Raw genomic sequence first — 17,297 nt, forward strand, 5'->3', positions numbered from 1 at the left:
TGAGACTTTGTGTTGAAACTTGCTGTAAGTTCAAGAGCCAATCAGTGCAGCGCCCTCTACAGGGCATCCGGGGCCTGTGTGAACAGGGCCAGCGCCGGCCGGCGTGTCTCCTTAACCAATCAGATTGAAGAATTGTTCATGAGGCTCGCGGAGTCTGAACCAGGAAGTGCCAGTTGGAATATTGAATTCCGTGTCGAGCCAGGTACAGGAAGTGACATTTTAATTCATTCCTGGGAGCTGGGCGTCAGGACGGTGTGTGACTTGGAGGGGAAAGAAAGATGGGATTAAGAGAGAGAGAGAGAGCCAGAAAAAAAAGTAAAAGAAATGTAAGTTAATTTTTTTAAAATCTCCGACAACAGTGAAAAGCTGACGGAATGAAACTTGTAACATTGAACTTCCAGGGGCAGAGAGCTTGTTTGGTAATAATGATCACTTGTCATGTGACAGGAATGGACAAGGCAACATTGTGGAGTTTACAATCTCCGCCGTCAGTGCAGGAGCGTCTCCGTGGGCTAGGCAGCGACTTGGGGATCTCTGCGTTTCGCCCGGCGGCTGACAGTGCCTGACGTTGCGGTCTCATTTGTGCATTAATAAGAACATAAGAAATTGGAGCAGGTGTCGGCCATTCGGCCCCTCGAGCCTGCTCCGCCATTCGGCCCCTCGAGCCTGCTCTGCCATTCGGCCCCTCGAGCCTGCTCCGCCATTCGGCCCCTCGAGCCTGTTCCGCCATTCGGCCCCTCGAGCCTGCTCCGCCATTCGGCCCCTCGAGCCTGCTCCGCCATTCGTCCTCTCGAGCCTGCTCCGCCATTCGGCCCCTCGAGCCTGCTCCGCCATTCGGCCCCTCGAGCCTGCTCCGCCATTCAATGCGATCACGGCTGATCTGATCTTGGCCTCAACACCACTCTCCCGCTCTCTCCCCACACCCCTCGACTCCCCTGTTGCTCAAATATCTGTCAATCTCCACCTTGAATATATTCACTGACTCACCCTCCACAGCTCTCTGGGGCAGAGAATTCCAAAGATTTATGACCCTCTGAGAAGAAATTCCTCCTCACCTCAGTTTTAAATGGCCGACCCCTTATTCTGAAACTATGCCCCCCAGTTCTAGATTTCCCCACGAGGGGAAACATCCTCTCTGCATCTACCCTGTCGAGCCCCTTCAGAATCTGATATGTTTCAATAAGATCCCCTCTCATTCTTCTAAACTCCAGTGAGTATAGGCCCAACCTGCTCAATCTTTCCTCATAAGACAACCCCTTCATCTCAGGAATCAACCTCGTGAACCTTCTCTGAACTGCCTCCAATGCAAGTATATCCCTCCTTAAATAAGGAGACCAAAACTGTACGCAGTACTCCAGGTGTGGTCTCACCAACGCCCTGTACAGTTGTAGCAGGACTTCCCTACTTTTATACTCCATCCCCCTGGCAATAAAGGTCAACATTCCATTAGCCTTCCTAATTACTTGCTGTACCTGCATGCTAACTTTTTGTGTTTCATGCACTAGGACCCCCAGAACCCTTTGTACCGCAGCATTTTGTAATCTCACTCCATTTAAATAATAATTTGCTTTTTCATTCTTCCTACCAGACTGGATAACCTCACATTTTCCCACATTATACTCCATCTGCCAACTTCTTACCCACTCACTTATCCTATTTATATCCCTCTGCAGACTCTTTGGGCTGGATTTTCATTGAGTCGTCGGGTAGGAGGAGGGGCTACAACTTTCGGGGTTGTAGTCCCGCCTCCATCGAGTTCCAGCCAACCCACGCGATTTTCACTTGATTGACCTTGTTGACCCGCCCAGCGGGCTCAGCAGGCCAATTAAGGGCCACCCGGCAACAGGTGACGTCACAGATTGACATTTCATCTGTCAAGACCTTTTGACAGATGAAATATCAGCGTTTCACAGCTGTTTGAAGCTGTCAAACACTGACAACCTGTACTCCAAGTTAATTCCTTCCTCTCAGGATGATTTAGAGATCTCTCCAGAACAGAAAGCTGAATGCTGCATGGAGGTGGCTTGGAGGCAGGATGGGTTCGTGCCCCCATTTCGGGATTTTAACCCCCCCACACGCCTCCAATCCCGCCTCCACGGCCCAATGAAAATCCTGCCCTTTGTGTCCTCACAACTTGCTTTCCCACCTATCTTAGTATCATCAGCAAATTTGGCTACATTACACTCGGTCCCTTCATCCAAGTCATTAATATAGATTGTAAACAGCTGAGGCCCCCGCACTGATCCCTGTGACATCCCACTCGTTACTGTTTGCGAACCAGAAAATGACCCATTTATCCCAGCTCTCTGTTTTCTGTGAGTTAGCCAATCCTCTATCCATGCTAATATATTACCCCCAACCCCGAGAGCTCTTATCTTGTGCAGTAACCTTTTATGTGGCACCTTATCGAATGCCTTCTGGAAATCCAAATACACCACATCGACTGGTTCCCCTTTATCCACCCTGCTCATTACATCCTCAAAGAAATCTAATAGATTTGTCAAACACAATTTTCCTTTCATACAATCAAACAGTGTCAACATGGTTTTATTGTGATTTTCTGAATGTCCTGCTACCACTTCCTTAATAATGGATTACAGCATTTTCCCAATGACAGATGTTAGGCTAACTGGCCTATAGTTTCCTGCTTTTTGCCTCCCATCTTTCTTGAATAGGGGCGTTACATTTGCGGTTTTCTGCTGGGACCTTTCTAGAATCTAGGGAATTTTTGAAGATTACAACCAATGCATCCACTATCTCTGCAGCCACTTCTTTTAAGACCCTGGGATGCAGGCCATCGGGTCCAGGGGACTTGTCGGCCTTTAGTCCCATTAGTTTGCCCAGTACTTTTTCTCTAGTTTAGTGATTGTTTTAAGCTCCTGCCTCCCTTTTGCCCCTTGATTATCTACAATTAGTGGGACACTTTTAGTGTCTTCTACCATGAAGACAGATACAAAATATTTGTTCGAAGTCTCTGTCATTTCCCTGTTTACCATTATTAATTCCCCATTCCCATCCTCTAAGGGACCAACGTTTACTTTAGCTACTCTCTTCTTTTTTATATACCTGTAGAAGCTCTTACTGTCTGTTTTTATATTTCTTGTTAGTTTACTCTCAATCTATTCTCTCCCTCTTTATTATTTTTTTATTCATCCCTTGCTGGTTTCTAAAAATTTCCTAATCATCTGGCCTACCACTAATCTTCACCACATTGTATGACTTTTCCTTCAATTTGACACCATCCTTAACTTCCTTAGTTCGCCACGGAAGGTTCATCCTTCTCTTCGAGTCTTTCTAATGGCGAGTGCTAGGAGCCTCTGTGTTATACTGAGTTGATGCGGAGAGCACCTGGTTTTAGTCTCTCTGTAACCCCTGACCTCCATCTCTCCTGCAGGAGCTGTGCTCGAATCCACAGTTTATCGTTGAAGGAGCCACTCGCACGGACATCTGCCAAGGAGCCCTGGGTGAGTACAGGGGTCCTGGGTTCACAGGGCTGACTGTCACGGGAGGGCATCGCCAGTTCTACAAAGGCCAATGCTAGAGGGGTCAGTGTCAGGCTGAGGGGGCCACGGTGTCGGGGCCGAGGGGGCCACGGCGTCGGGGCCGAGGGGGCCACGGCGTCGGGGCCGGGGGGGGGGGCCACGGCGCCGGGGCCGGGGGGGGGGGGCCACGGCGCCGGGGCGGGTGGGGTCACGGCGCGGGGGCGAGGGGTTCACGGCGCTGGGGCGATGGGGTCAGTGTCAGGGCGAGGGGGTCACGGTGTTGGAGGTCATGTGGTCTGGGCGAGGGGGTCACGGTGTCGGGGCGAGGGGGTCACGGTGTCGGGGCGAGGGGGTCAGTGTCAGGGCAAGGGGGTCAGGGCGAGGGGGTCACGGTGTCGGGGCGAGGGGGTCAGTGTCAGGGCGAGGGGGTCACGGTGTTGGGGTCATGGTGTCGGGGCAGGGGGTCACGGTGCCGGGGCGAGGGGGTCACGGTGTCGGGTGTCATGGTGCCGGGGCGAGGGGGTCACAGTGCCGGGGCGAAGGGGTCAGTGTCAGGGCGAGGGGGTCACGGTGTTGGGGGTCACGGTGTCGGGGCGAGGGGGTCACGGTGCGGGGGCGAGGGGGTCACGGTGCGGGGTCGAGGGGGTCACGGTGCGGGGTCGAGGGGGTCACGGTGCGGGGTCGAGGGGGTCACGGTGTCGGGGGTGAGGGGGTCACGGTATCAGGGTCACGGTGTCGGGGCGAGGGGGTCAGTGTCGGGGCGAGGGGGTCAGTGTCGGGGGCGAGGGGGTCACGATGTCGGGGGCGAGGGGGTCACGGTGTGGGGGCGAGGGTTCACGGTGTCGGGGCGAGGGGGTCACGGTGCAGGGTGAAGGGTCACGGTGCGTGGGCGAGGGGTTCAGTGCGTGGGTGAGGGGTCACGGTGCGGGGGCGAGGGGTCACGGTGCGGGGGCGAGGGGTCACGGTGCGGGGGCGAGGGGTCACGGTGCGGGGGCGAGGGGTCACGGTGCGGGGGCGAGGGGTCACGGTGCGGGGGCGAGGGGTCACGGTGCGGGGGCGAGGGGTCGCGGTGCGGGGGCGAGGGGTCGCGGTGCGGGGGCGAGGGGTCGCGGTGCGGGAGCGAGGGGTCACGGTGCGGGGGCTAGGGGTCACGGTGCGAGGCCGAGGGGTCACGGTGCGAGGCCGTGGGGTCACGGTGCGGGAGCGAGGGGTCAAGGTGCGGGGAAAAAGATTTAAGGTGCGAGGCTGAAGGGTCAGTGTTGGGGCAGTGTCCTGTCGGCCAGTTTCTGTTATTGCGCGGGCGTGGTGTTTACAAAAGCCGGTGAGCAGTCTGTGCGGGACCTGACTCAGTACTGACTCTCCGACAGTGCAGCGCTCCCTCAGTACTGCCCCTCCGACAGTGCGGCGCTCCCTCAGTACTGTCCCTCCGACAGTGCAGCGCTCCCTCAGTACTGCCCCTCCGACAATGCAGCGCTCCCTCAGTCCTGCCCCTCTGACAGTGCAGTGCTCCCTTAGTACTGCCCCTCCAACAGTGCGGTGCTCCCTCAGTACTGCCCCTCAGACAGTGCAGCGCTCCCTCAGTACTGCCCCTCCGACAGTGCAGCGCTCCCTCAGTACTGCCCCTCCGACAGTGCAGCGCTCCCTCAGTACCGCATCCCGACAGTGCAGCACTCCTTTAATACTGCCTCTCCGACAGTGCAGTGCTCCCTCAGTACCGCACCCCGACAGTGCAGCGCTCCCTCAGTACCGCACCCCGACAGTGCAGCGCTCCCTCAGTACCGCACCCCGACAGTGCGGCGCTCCCTCAGTACTGCCTCTCCGACAGTGCAGCGCTCAGTCAGTACTGACCCTCCGACAGTGCAGCGCTCAGTCAGTACTGTCCCTCTGACAGTGCAGCGCTCCCTCAGTACTGCCCCTCCGACAGTGCAGCTCTCCCTCAGTACTGGGACTGTTGGCCTGCTTTATCGGCTCAAGTCTCTGGAGTGAGGCTTTAAAACTCTGAAAGCGAGAAAGGGACTCAGAGAGCAAGAGAAAGATTGGTGCAGAGAGAAGGACACAGAGCGGGGACAGGTCTAAGGGGATAGAGAGAGAGGGATAAGGGGGGGGGGTGATGTAGAGAGGGCGAGAGAGCTGAAAGCATGGATGGAGAAACCTGTTCTTACATAGGAACAGGAGGAGGCCATTCAGCCCCTTGAGTCTGCTCCGCCATTCAATGAGATCAGTGCTGCCGAAGAAGCCTTGGCAAGTTGCTGCAGCGCATCTTGTAGATGGTACACACTACAGCCACGGTATGCTGCTGGTGGAGACAGTTCAACTACGACGGTCAACGCGTACAATACCGGAACAATATTAGTGCAAGGCAACCTCGACAAATTTGCAACGGCCTTCAGGACACTGAAAAAATTAACTAAGGGGGGAAGGAACAGCCCCAGAGTGGCCCGCACTCCCCCCAACATTGACAACTTACCAGGAGAAAATCTGCCTGGTCAGGAGGTGAACGAGCCACACAGTTCAAACCAGACACTAACCCCGGGGAACCACAGCCACACGATACAACTGACAAACCCCAGCATAACTACCAGGGAGGAAGCCACACATAGTCCCCCTACCATTCCCAGCTCACCAAGAGAAGAGCAGCATAGCCAGGAAGTGAGTGAGCCCTCCAGGGCCGACCAGCCTAGCCAGGAAGTGAGTGAGCCTTCCAGGGCCGACCAGACACATACCCCGGGATCACACAGCCAGATACAACCAAAAGATAAATTTAATCAATTAGAGATAGAGATGGTTAAACTTAGAGAGGACTTCCTCAAAATGAATGACGATCAAAATCAGGAGAGGGAGAGACACAAGAGAGAGCTGAAGCTACTTGAGAACCAGGTGAATCTACTTAGGAATCAGGTGAAAGAGCTGCAGGAAAAAGAAGAGAGCCATAGAGGAGAGATAACACCATTAGACCAGCAACCAGAGGCTAGAGATAAGACAAGACAGAGCCGGACGGAACGGCTGCACTCCCACACGGAACAAAAGCAACAGACACACAATACAAGGGGTGCCACACAGACCGACCAGCATACTGATTCGCAATCTTCCCCCACCACCGTGGAACCACAAGCGGGCCGCTCACAAGAGGTACGCACACACCAGACACCCCAGCCCAGCACACACACTATGAATCCAAGCGAAAGCCACCAGACAGTAAACACAAACAAGGCTGACGTCGTAATACTCATAGACTCAAATGGGAAATTTCTATGGGAGAAAAAGCTATTCCCTAGAAGTAAAGTAGAAAAGATCTGGTGCCCAACAACAAACAGAGCCATGGGATGGCTGACCAAAGCCAGATTAGGCTCCCCCCAACACATAATAATACACACGGGCACAAATGACCTAAAGACCCAACAGAAAGAAGTAGCAACATCGCTCAGAGCAATGATTAGGAAAGCAAGCAGTACATTTCCAAACACTAGAATCACTGTTTCCACAATATTGCCGAGAACAGACTTCAACAACAACACAATTCATGAGATAAATGCCAGCATTGCAAGAGACTGCGAATCAAACCACAACGTACACCTGGCCCAACACCCCACCCTCGATGAGGAATGTCTTTACGACCACGTCCACATCCAAAGGCAAAGAATATCGATCTTTGCTAAAGCCCTGAAGGACGTCGCTTTTAACCGGGTCCATACCCAGACTCCAAGAGGACCCCCCCCCGACCACCAGAGATCAGCGGGGTACATATCAGGAACACTACAAGGACCACCAACACACCAACCGAGACCAGAGAGGATCCCCATGCAAAACAACAATGTCAGACCTGCACCACTCCTGTCCCACAGGGGAATAGGACCGCTACCAGCCAGACAGAGGGAGAGATGCACAGGACGTACGCAATACCTCAGACAGAAACAATCCATTAAGAGACAATAAGCAGATGTGCAGCAGCATCTACTTCCGCCTTATGGATCAAGGACTAATTAATAGAAAGAACTGTAACCAAATTGTATTAACTTTTGTAGACAACTGATGTGATCTTTTATTTCCCCACACTTAGACACGACAAACACGTACCACTCTTTAACCTATCATAGTAAAAGATCAAACTTAACATGAAATCCTTATATATTTCGACCTGGAATATCCAAGGTCTACGCTCTTCACTGCGAGAAGTGAAAAGTAGGACCCCAGAGTTCATAGATGAAACTAAAGACCTAGATATTATAATTTTACAGGAAACTTGGTATAAAGGAAAAGGACACACTGGCTGTCCCCAAGGGTACACTGAGCTGGTGGTCCCCTCCAATAAATTACCAAGTGTAACCCAAGGCAGAGACTCCGGAGGCATACTGATCTGGTTTAAAACAGAACTTAAGAATTACATCAAATTTATAAAAAAGGGCGAAAACCATATGTGGCTCAAACTTGAGAGGGAGATTATCTCAAACACCCAAGATGTTTACATTTGCGCACTTTATATCCCCCCAATCGATTCCCTGTACTTTAAAGAGGACACCTTCTCCAACATGGAGGGGGAAATTATCCAATACCAGGCCCAGGGGAACGTGTTGATCTGTGGGGACCTCAATTCAAGAACGGGCGAAGAACCAGACTTCACCAATAATCAGGGAAACAATTACGTTTTCGGGAATAACCACTTTGACATCCCTTCCCTTCCATACAGGCATAACTGCGACAAGCAGTCAAATACCAACGGAAAACAGCTACTACAGCTCTGTCGAAACCTGGGTCTGTACATTGTCAATGGTAGGTTCATAGGAGACCTCCTAGGAAGATCGACCTATTGCTCACCTCTTGGCTGCAGCACAGTACACTATATGATTACAGACTTAGACCCATCCTCTTTCAGAGCATTCACAGTCAAACCACAAACAACACTGTCAGATCACAGTCAAATTACTATGTTCCTCAAAAAGACAGAAACAAACAACATAGAAACACAACCCAGTAAACTGTACAACACCAAAAAATCGTACAGATGGGCCAAAAACGACACGGAAAAATACCAGAAAACAATTAGCAATGCATCAACTCAAGCTCTCTTAGACACCTTTCTGGATAACATATACACTCACAATAAAGAAGGCGTAAACCGGGCAGTTAGTAAACTAAACAATATTTTTGATAATTTGGCAACAAATGCAAACTTGAAAGCTCGCAAGAACAAACCCAAAACAAAAAACTATGAAAAATGGTTTGACCGAGATTGCCATAACATGAGGAAAAAACTTAGAAAAATATCAAACCAAAAACACAGACATCCAGAAAACGAGGAACTACGCCTTACTTATTGTCAGACACTAACACAATACAGAAACACACTCAGAACCAAAAAAGAGCAATATATTAAGAATACACTCAGCTCCATGGAGGAATCCATTGATTCCAATTGTTTCTGGGAAAACTTGAAAACACTACACAAAAAACAACACGACGATTTGGCCATTCAAAATGGGGACACATGGGTAAACCACTTTGAAAAATTATACCAGAAAAACACACTAAGGCCAGAGCAACACCAAATATGCAAAAAACTGGAAAAGCTAGAAATGGCCATAAAAGATAACCAAAACCCGCTGGACGCCATAATAACAGAAAAAGAACTTCTTGAAAAACTCAAGGACCTGCGACCAGGAAAAGCCTGCGGGACAGACGGCATACTAAACGAGATGATTAAACACACAGACAACAAAATGAAACTGGCTATCCTAAAACTCTTCAACTTGGTTCTGAGTGTCGGTTATTTCCCTGATATCTGGAACAAAGGACTCATAACGCCCATATACAAAAGTGGGGACAAAATCGACCCAAACAACTATCGAGGCATCTGTGTAAACAGTAACCTGGGGAAGGTATTCTGTAGCATCATAAACAAAAGACTTATAAACTTCCTTGAGGAGCACAATGTCTTGAGTAAAAGCCAAATTGGATTCCTGCCAAACTATAGAACATCCGATCATATCTTCACCCTACAGACCCTAATTGACAAACACGTTCACCATAACAAAAGCAAAATCTATGCATGCTTTGTAGATTTCCAGAAGGCTTTCGACTCCATCTGGCATGACGGTTTATTCCTGAAACTTATCGAAAGTGGGGTAGGAGGGAAAACATATGATGTAATTAAATCAATGTATACAAACAACAAATGTGCAGTTAAAATTGGAGACAAACAAACAAAATACTTCCCACAGGGGCGGGGGGTGACGCAGGGCTCGCCAATCTCACCGACACTCTTTAATATTTACATAAATGGATTGGCAAAACTACTTGAACAATCTACAGCACCCGGCCTCACCCTATATGAATCCAAGGTTAAATTCCTCCTCTATGCAGACGACCTGGTTCTGCTGTCACCTACTAAAGAGGGGCTACAGCAAAACCTGGACCTGCTGGAGTCGTACTGCCAGACTTGGGCCCTGACAATAAATCCCCAAAAAACCAAAGTCCTTGTGTTCCAGCAAAGATCCAAACATCAGGGACCCAAAATAAATTTCACAGTAGGAACAACCAAAATTGAACAAACCACTAACTACACATACTTGGGCATAAAAATCAGTTCTACGGGAAACTTCAAACTGGCTGTGAATGAACTGAAAGAGAAATCAAGAAGGGCTTTCTATGCCATCAAAAAATCAATCCAAATAGAAATCCCAATTAGCATTTGGCTCAAAATTTTCAAATCAGTAATTGAACCAATTGCACTCTATGGCAGTGAGGTATGGGGACCGCTAACTCAACAAGAATTTGCAAAATGGGACAAACACCCAATTGAGATCCTACATGCAGAATTCTGTAAAAGTATCCTCCGGACTCAAAGGAAAACAGTAAACAATGCATGCAGGGCGGAACTAGGCCAATATCCATTAATAATCACTATCCAAAAAAGAGCCACCAAATTTTGGAATCACCTACAAATGAGCAATCCCCAATGCTATCACTACGACGCCCTGAAATGCCAACAGCTGACCATAAAGAAGAATACCCTCAGTCAACTAGTCCTGGGACTCAGTGAAGTAACTACTAACAATACTAACAATAACCAGCCCCAGGACAGTGACAGGGTAACACAAAGAATTCAACCCAACACAATCGTCGCTAAGCAAAAGGAAAAATATCTGACATATTGGGCAGAAACAACAAAAACCCAAAGCAAACTCAATTGCTACTTGGCCCTAAACAGACAATACAACATAGCTGATTACCTGACCATGGTAAAGGATTACAAACTGAGAAGAACCTTGACAAGGTACAGACTTAGCGAACATAGCCTAGCGATCGAAAAAGGCAGACACAGGCAGACCAGGCTGCCAAGAGAGGACAGGATATGCTCTCACTGCAGTCAGGGAGTGGTGGAGACAGAGATGCACTTCCTCACAGCTTGTGGAAAATATCAGGGCATCAGGGAGAATTTCTACCAAAAATTCTCACAAATATGCCCTGATTTCAGAAATCTGAATGACAACCAAAAACTCCCATTCCTACTGGGAGAGGAGAGAAGCTGTATAACACTGGCGGCACACTATGTTACAGCTTGCCATGAACAGAGGGACAACCAGTAAACTAAGAAAAGAATATATATAAACAATGCGAATGTATATTTATACACTCAGGGATATACCTGTTTATACACTGTATGAATAGAACTGCGTTTATGTGCTAAACCATAAATGTATTTTGATGCTTTGGCAACATAAGATGTAACCTATCATGCCAATAAAGCGATTTGAATTGTGAATTGTGAATGTTTAAGGTGGTGGATGGGGTGCCAATCAAGCGGGCTGCTTTGTGCTGGATGGTGTTGAGCTTCTTGAGTGTTGTTGGAGCTGCACTCATCCAGGCAAGTGGAGAGTATTCCATCTCACTCCTGACTTGTGCCTTGTAGATGGTGGAAAGGATTTGGGGAGTCAGGAGGTGAGACACTCGCTGCAGAATAACTAGCCCCTGATGTTAAGTATGTGTATTGTATTGAACAATTAACACAAAGACTTAAACGTATAACTCAAACAGGTCTTTACTGGTTGGAGGTAGGGACTGCACGTAGGTCTTTACTTCATGCCCACAGGCGGGAACTGAGGGGAGATCAGTACCCACAGTACTATTTATACCCCTATGGCCAGGAGTGGTACTGCGTATCACTACGCCCTACAAGTAGTGCAGTCCTGTCCATAGGTTCAAAGTAGCACACATATTACATACACAACATTCCTCCCTTCTTAGCTTTACATTCATCTCCCCATTTAACATAACGTAATAACATATATACATATATAACTTCAGGTTTACATAACAGAATAACATAGATACATAGATAACTTCATGTCAAAACAGATCACAGATTCAGTCTCTGCGGAAAACAGTTCACAGATTCAATCTCTGGTGTAGTCGGTTCACGTTGCTGGAGTGACTCATTCAATAGTCCTTCCATGGATTTAACAGTTTGAACTTCCGAACTGAATTGGCTCCGTTCGGAGGGACCACGTGTGTGATCTGGTAGAGGTAATAATGGTTCAGATGGGTCATCTTCTGTTTCGACTTTTCCTTTTCTGCTTCTTGGAGACTCTCTGGGCTCCACTGTCAGCTGCCATAGTGACCGCCTTCTCAAGCGTCAGCTCATTCTCCTCGAGCAGTCGCTTTTGTGTATCCTGTTTAAATAAACCACACACAAATTTGTCTCGTAGTGCATCTGTCAGTCCCGTTCCAAACTGGCAATATTTCGCTAATTTACGCAATTCCAGCAAATATTCAGCATTGCTTTCATGCTGTAGCTGCCTTCTGTCGTAAAATTTAAATCGTTCCGCTAGCATCAGCGGCGTGGGGTTTAGATGATCTTTCAGGATAGTAACAATCTCATCGAACGTCTTATCCGCCGGTTCATCTGGTGATAACAGGTGTTTCAATTGCCCGTATGTCTTCGCACCCATTAAATTTAATAATGTTAGAGCTTTATCTTGGTCACGAATTTTATTGGCCTTACAATAATTTTTTACTCTTTCAACATATATGGCCCAATCTTCGAGGTCACTATCAAAGGTGCTAATATTCCCATGTTTAGGCATTGTAGATTTGCAATTTCTCAGATTTTATTTTCTTTACTTGTTATCAAAGATGGCGGCTTCCCGCTCTTGCCGTCGTCCTCCGCCCACAAAATGGCGGTTTTCCCGCGCTTGGCGGTCTTCACCCGTCCCCGACGCCGTCTCCCTTCAGCCCCCGAGTGCGGCCCTTATCTTCGCCGCGATCGCCCGAGTGCGGCCCTTATCTTTGGTCCCGATCGCTGGCCCGCGCTGCGCCTCGCACTTGAAGCGGCTCCCGGCCTCTGGCTCACCCGCTCGCGCGGCTCTTGCTCGCTCCCTCCCGGGCTCTGGCTTACCCACGAGGTTATGGAGGCTTCAGGGTCCTAATGCCTGTAGCTTCCAGTCGCTGGAAGCTGTCAGGATTTCTCCTGCCCTTCAGTTTTGAGTGGGGTGTTGAGGATTGAAACCTCTCTTCAACGTCCTGTCTTTGGACGAAGCCGCCGTGGAATAACTGCCGCAGGGTTCGAACCGACTCGTCGCCAGTGTTAAGTATGTGTATTGTATTGAACAATTAACACAAAGACTTAAACGTATAACTCAAACAGGTCTTTACTGGTTGGAGGTAGGGACTGCACGTAGGTCTTTACTTCATGCCCACAGGCGGGAACTGAGGGGAGATCAGTACCCACAGTACTATTTATACCCCTATGGCCAGGAGTGGTACTGCGTATCACTACGCCCTACAAGTAGTGCAGTCCTGTCCATAGGTTCAAAGTAGCACACATATTACATACACAACACCTGACCTGCTCTTATAGCCACAGTATTTATGTGACTGGTCCAGTTAAGTTTCTGGTCAGTGGTGACCCCCAGGATGCTGATGGTGGGGGATTCGGTGATGGTAATGCCGTTGAATGTCAAGGTTAGACTCTCGCTTGTTGGAGATAGTCATTGCCTGGCACTTGTGTGGTGCAAATGTTATCTGCCACTTATCAGCCCAAGCCTGAATATCGTCCGTTTATACACTTGGCTAGCGAACATCTATCGCTCACAGATTTTAAATGGTTAATTGAGCTCGCATGTACTGCTTTTTGTGGGAAAGTGTTCCGCACTTACAGCAGCCTCCGCGTAAAGAATTGTTTCCTAACTTCTCCCCTGTAAGGCCTGGCTCTGATTGGAAGGTTAGACTCCCCAGACAGCCATGTGGGATTTAGTAGACTGCGCCAGGGAGAGAGATCCAGCAACCAACTCTTCTCCCTGGGTTAGAGAACTTGGAGAATGTGTGGTGACGAGAGTGAGCATCTTCAAACCGAGTGTCGACACCAACAACCACACTTGCAACTCGCAGTCCTGCCCCTTCCACCGGTAAACATTCATCAAATAATCAACCTGCCCTGGGAGTGTTTGATGGGACAGTGTAGAGGGAGCTTTACTCTGTATCTAACCCGCGCTGTACCTGCCCTAGGAGTGTTTGATGGGACAGTGTAGAGGGAGCTTTACTCTGTATCTAACCCGTGCTGTACCTGCCCTGGGAGTGTTTGATGGGACAGTGTAGAGGGAGCTTTACTCTGTATCTAACCTGTGCTGTACCTGCCCTGGGAGTGTTTGATGGGACAGTGCAGAGGGAGCTTTACTCTGTATCTAACCCGCGCTGTACCTGCCCTGGGAGTGTTTGATGGGACAGTGTAGAGGGAGCTTTACTCTGTATCTAACCCGTGCTGTACCTGCCCTGGGAGTGTTTGATGGGACAGTGTAGAGGGAGCTTTACTCTGTATCTAACCCGTGCTGTACCTCCCCTGGGAGTGTTTGATGGGACAGTGTAGAGAGAGCTTTACTCTGTATCTAACCCGCGCTGTACCTGCCCTGGGAGTGTTTGATGGGACAGTGTAGAGGGAGCTTTACTCTGTATCTAACCCGTGCTGTACCTGCCCTGGGAGTGTTTGATGGGACAGTGTAGAGGGAGCTTTACTCTGTATCTAACACATGCTGTACCTGCCCTGGGAGTGTTTGACGGGACAGTGTAGAGGGAGCTTTACTCTGTATCTAACCCGTGCTGTACCTGCCCTGGGAGTTTTTGATGGGATAGTGTAGAGGGAGCTTTACTCTGTATCGAACCCGTGCTGTACCTGCCCTGGGAGTGTTTGATGGGACAGTGTAGAGGGAGCTTTACTCTGTATCTAACCCGTGCTGTTCCTGCCCTGGGAGTGTTTGATGGGACAGTGTAGAGGGAGCTTTATTCTGTATCTAACCCGTGCTGTACCTGCCCTGGGAGTGTTTGATGGGACAGTGTAGAGGGTGTAGTGTATGTAACCTGTACTACCTTAAGAGGATACCTTAAGGTGAAGGACTACTTTTAACAGCTCCTGTACACTGTAGTACCGGTAGTGACCACACCGGTATATAAACCCTGTGGAGTAATATGTATCTCAGTTCCCGCTCTGACCCTCAATCACGAAAGACCTGTTTAGTTACTCTCTGTTGTCTGTGTCGTGTTATTCATAATAACTGCACTTGTAAACACAGACTCAACAGTGGCGACGAGTCTGATCGAACCTAGCAGCAGTTTTGCATCACCTCCCTCAGTACTGAATCTGGGGTACATTGGAAGGAGGCTGCGTCCTGGAACACGGGCGCTGACCAAGGGCATCCGCCCTCAGCATCCTGCAGAGCGGTGCATCGCAAGGGAGGCCATCGAGAACCGGGCTTGGTTTCCTGGCCACGAAGTCCAGCATAAGGGCTGGCTACAGGTAGTGCGCAACCCTTCTAAGGCAGCGGCGGGTAAGCCCGATCGAGCGGCGCGGGGGAAGACGGCCGAGCTTGTCGGAGGGAGAAGGGGAGGAAAGCATAGAGAGCGGAGAACAAGACCGCAGCCGGTGTCAGGGGCCGGACTGCAATCGCGGGCAGAGACGCGCAGCAGCCAGAAAGGCGCTCCATTGCCACGAGGACCGCAGAAAGCGGCGTGGCAACAACAACAACAACAACAGCTCAAGGAAGCGCACATACAGGGAAAAACAAGTGCAGGAAGGACCGCTGTGAGGCGTGGGCAGCAGCAGCGCGGGAAAAGACGCCATCTTGAGCCAGCGGAGAAGAAGACGAGCGCGGGAGCCGCCATCTTAAATAAAAAAATATATATATATCCGACGGGAAAGAAGAAACTCCGCTAGGATGCCGGAAACAGGCAACATCACTGCATTCGACAACGATGTGGAAGATTGGTCCACTTATGTGGAACGCATCGAAGTTTATTGTAGAGCGAATGAAGTGCCGGATGATAAGAAAGCACTAACCCTATTAAACTTGATGGGTGCGAAGACGTACGGGTTATTAAGGAACCTGATAACCCCAGATAAACCGGTAGAAAAAAGTTTCACGGATATTGTTGCTATCCTGCAGGAGCACCTAAACCCTACACCGCTGCTGATAGCAGAACGATTTAAATTCTACAAGAGGAATCAGCATAAAGATGAGAGTAACGCTGATTACCTTACGGAATTACGCAAGCTATCAAAGCACTGTCAGTTCGGAGCAGGACTGGCAGATTCCCTACGGGACAAATTCGTCTGCGGTCTCCTGAGCGAAGGAACCCAGAAAAGGCTACTCTCAGAGAAAGAGTTGACACTGGACAAGGCTTTCAGCGTGGTTCGTATCGTACGAAGCAGCAGCACGGGGAGCTGCGGAAATACAGCAAAAGCCACCTGAATTCAGCACCAATAAAATGGCATTGGGTGCAGTAAAGTGCTATCGTTGCGTTAGGACAACGCATGACCAGAACCAGTGCTGGTTCAAAGACAAAGAATGCAGGCAATGTGGCAAACTTGGTCACATAGCGAGAGTCTGCCGGTCAGGAAAGAAGACCAACAGCAAAAAGTCACCGCAGGAGAAATGCATAAAGTGACAGAGAACAGTTCGGATGAACAGAAGACTGATTCAGACTCCAGCAGCAAGGAACTGGGTTGTCTGAAGATACATAATGTGGGCAACACAGCAGACCACCAAACTATCTGGGTCATGCTCAAGATAGCAGGAGTCCAAGTGAAGATGGAATCGGACACAGGATCGGCCTTAACGGTCATAGATAAGCGAGACTACAAAAGGTTATTCTCGCACATTCCCCTGAGGGATACGAAGATTGTATTGAAAACATACACGGGGCAAAAAGTATACCCCAAAGGAAAAATAAAAGTAAACGTGGTCTACAATGGTAAAGAAAGTCAGAAAATGGACTTATATGTGTTACCTGATGGAGGTCCGCCACTACTAAGACGTGAATGGATCTGGAAAATACAACTGGATTGGCATTCCATACGAGCACTGACTGTGGATGCCAGTAAGGAGGACGACGTCAAACCTGGACGACTGTCCAAAATCTTAGACGATGCTAAGGAGGTGTTCCAACAGGGACTTGGGACACTGAAAGGAATTACTGCAACCATCAAGGTTGAAGAAAATGCAAGCCCAAAATTTTTCAAAGCCAGACCGGTGCCTTATGCGATACGACCTGCTGTGGAAGCAGAGCTGGAAGGGTTAGAACGTTCAGGAGTACTGTCCAAAGTGGACTGGAGTGAGTGGGCTACACCCATTGTTCCTGTCATGAAGCGATCGTTGAGCAACACGCCTGGTGAACCTAGGAAGGTTCGCATCTGTGGTGATTTCAAAGTCACTGTTAATCCAGTTCTTCACACAGTGCAATATCTGCTTCCGCGGATTGAAGATATCTTTGCTTCGCTATCTGGCAGCAAGCACTTCACCAAGATAGACCTGGCGCAGGCGTACCTGCAGA

At 49.4% G+C, this 17,297-nt stretch overlaps 1 protein-coding gene across 1 annotated transcript in view; it reads left to right on the top strand.

Annotated features, from left to right (window-relative positions):
* The first annotated feature begins 209 nt into the window (after window positions 1-209).
* LOC147113215 (calpain-2 catalytic subunit-like) overlaps window positions 210-17,297 on the top strand; it is a 120,544-nt gene continuing 103,456 nt past the window's right edge. Inside the window, exons 1-2 of the mRNA XM_085998149.1 lie at window positions 210-326; window positions 3,395-3,464. Coding sequence (XP_085854275.1) covers window positions 279-326; window positions 3,395-3,464 — 118 coding nt within the window. The 5' untranslated portion in view covers window positions 210-278. The remainder of the gene's footprint in view (window positions 327-3,394; window positions 3,465-17,297) is intronic.

The sequence above is a fragment of the Somniosus microcephalus genome, chromosome 9 (genome assembly GCF_052327205.1).
Source record: "Somniosus microcephalus isolate GS21.2 chromosome 9, FLI_Smic_1.0, whole genome shotgun sequence".
Lineage (NCBI taxonomy): Eukaryota > Metazoa > Chordata > Chondrichthyes > Squaliformes > Somniosidae > Somniosus > Somniosus microcephalus.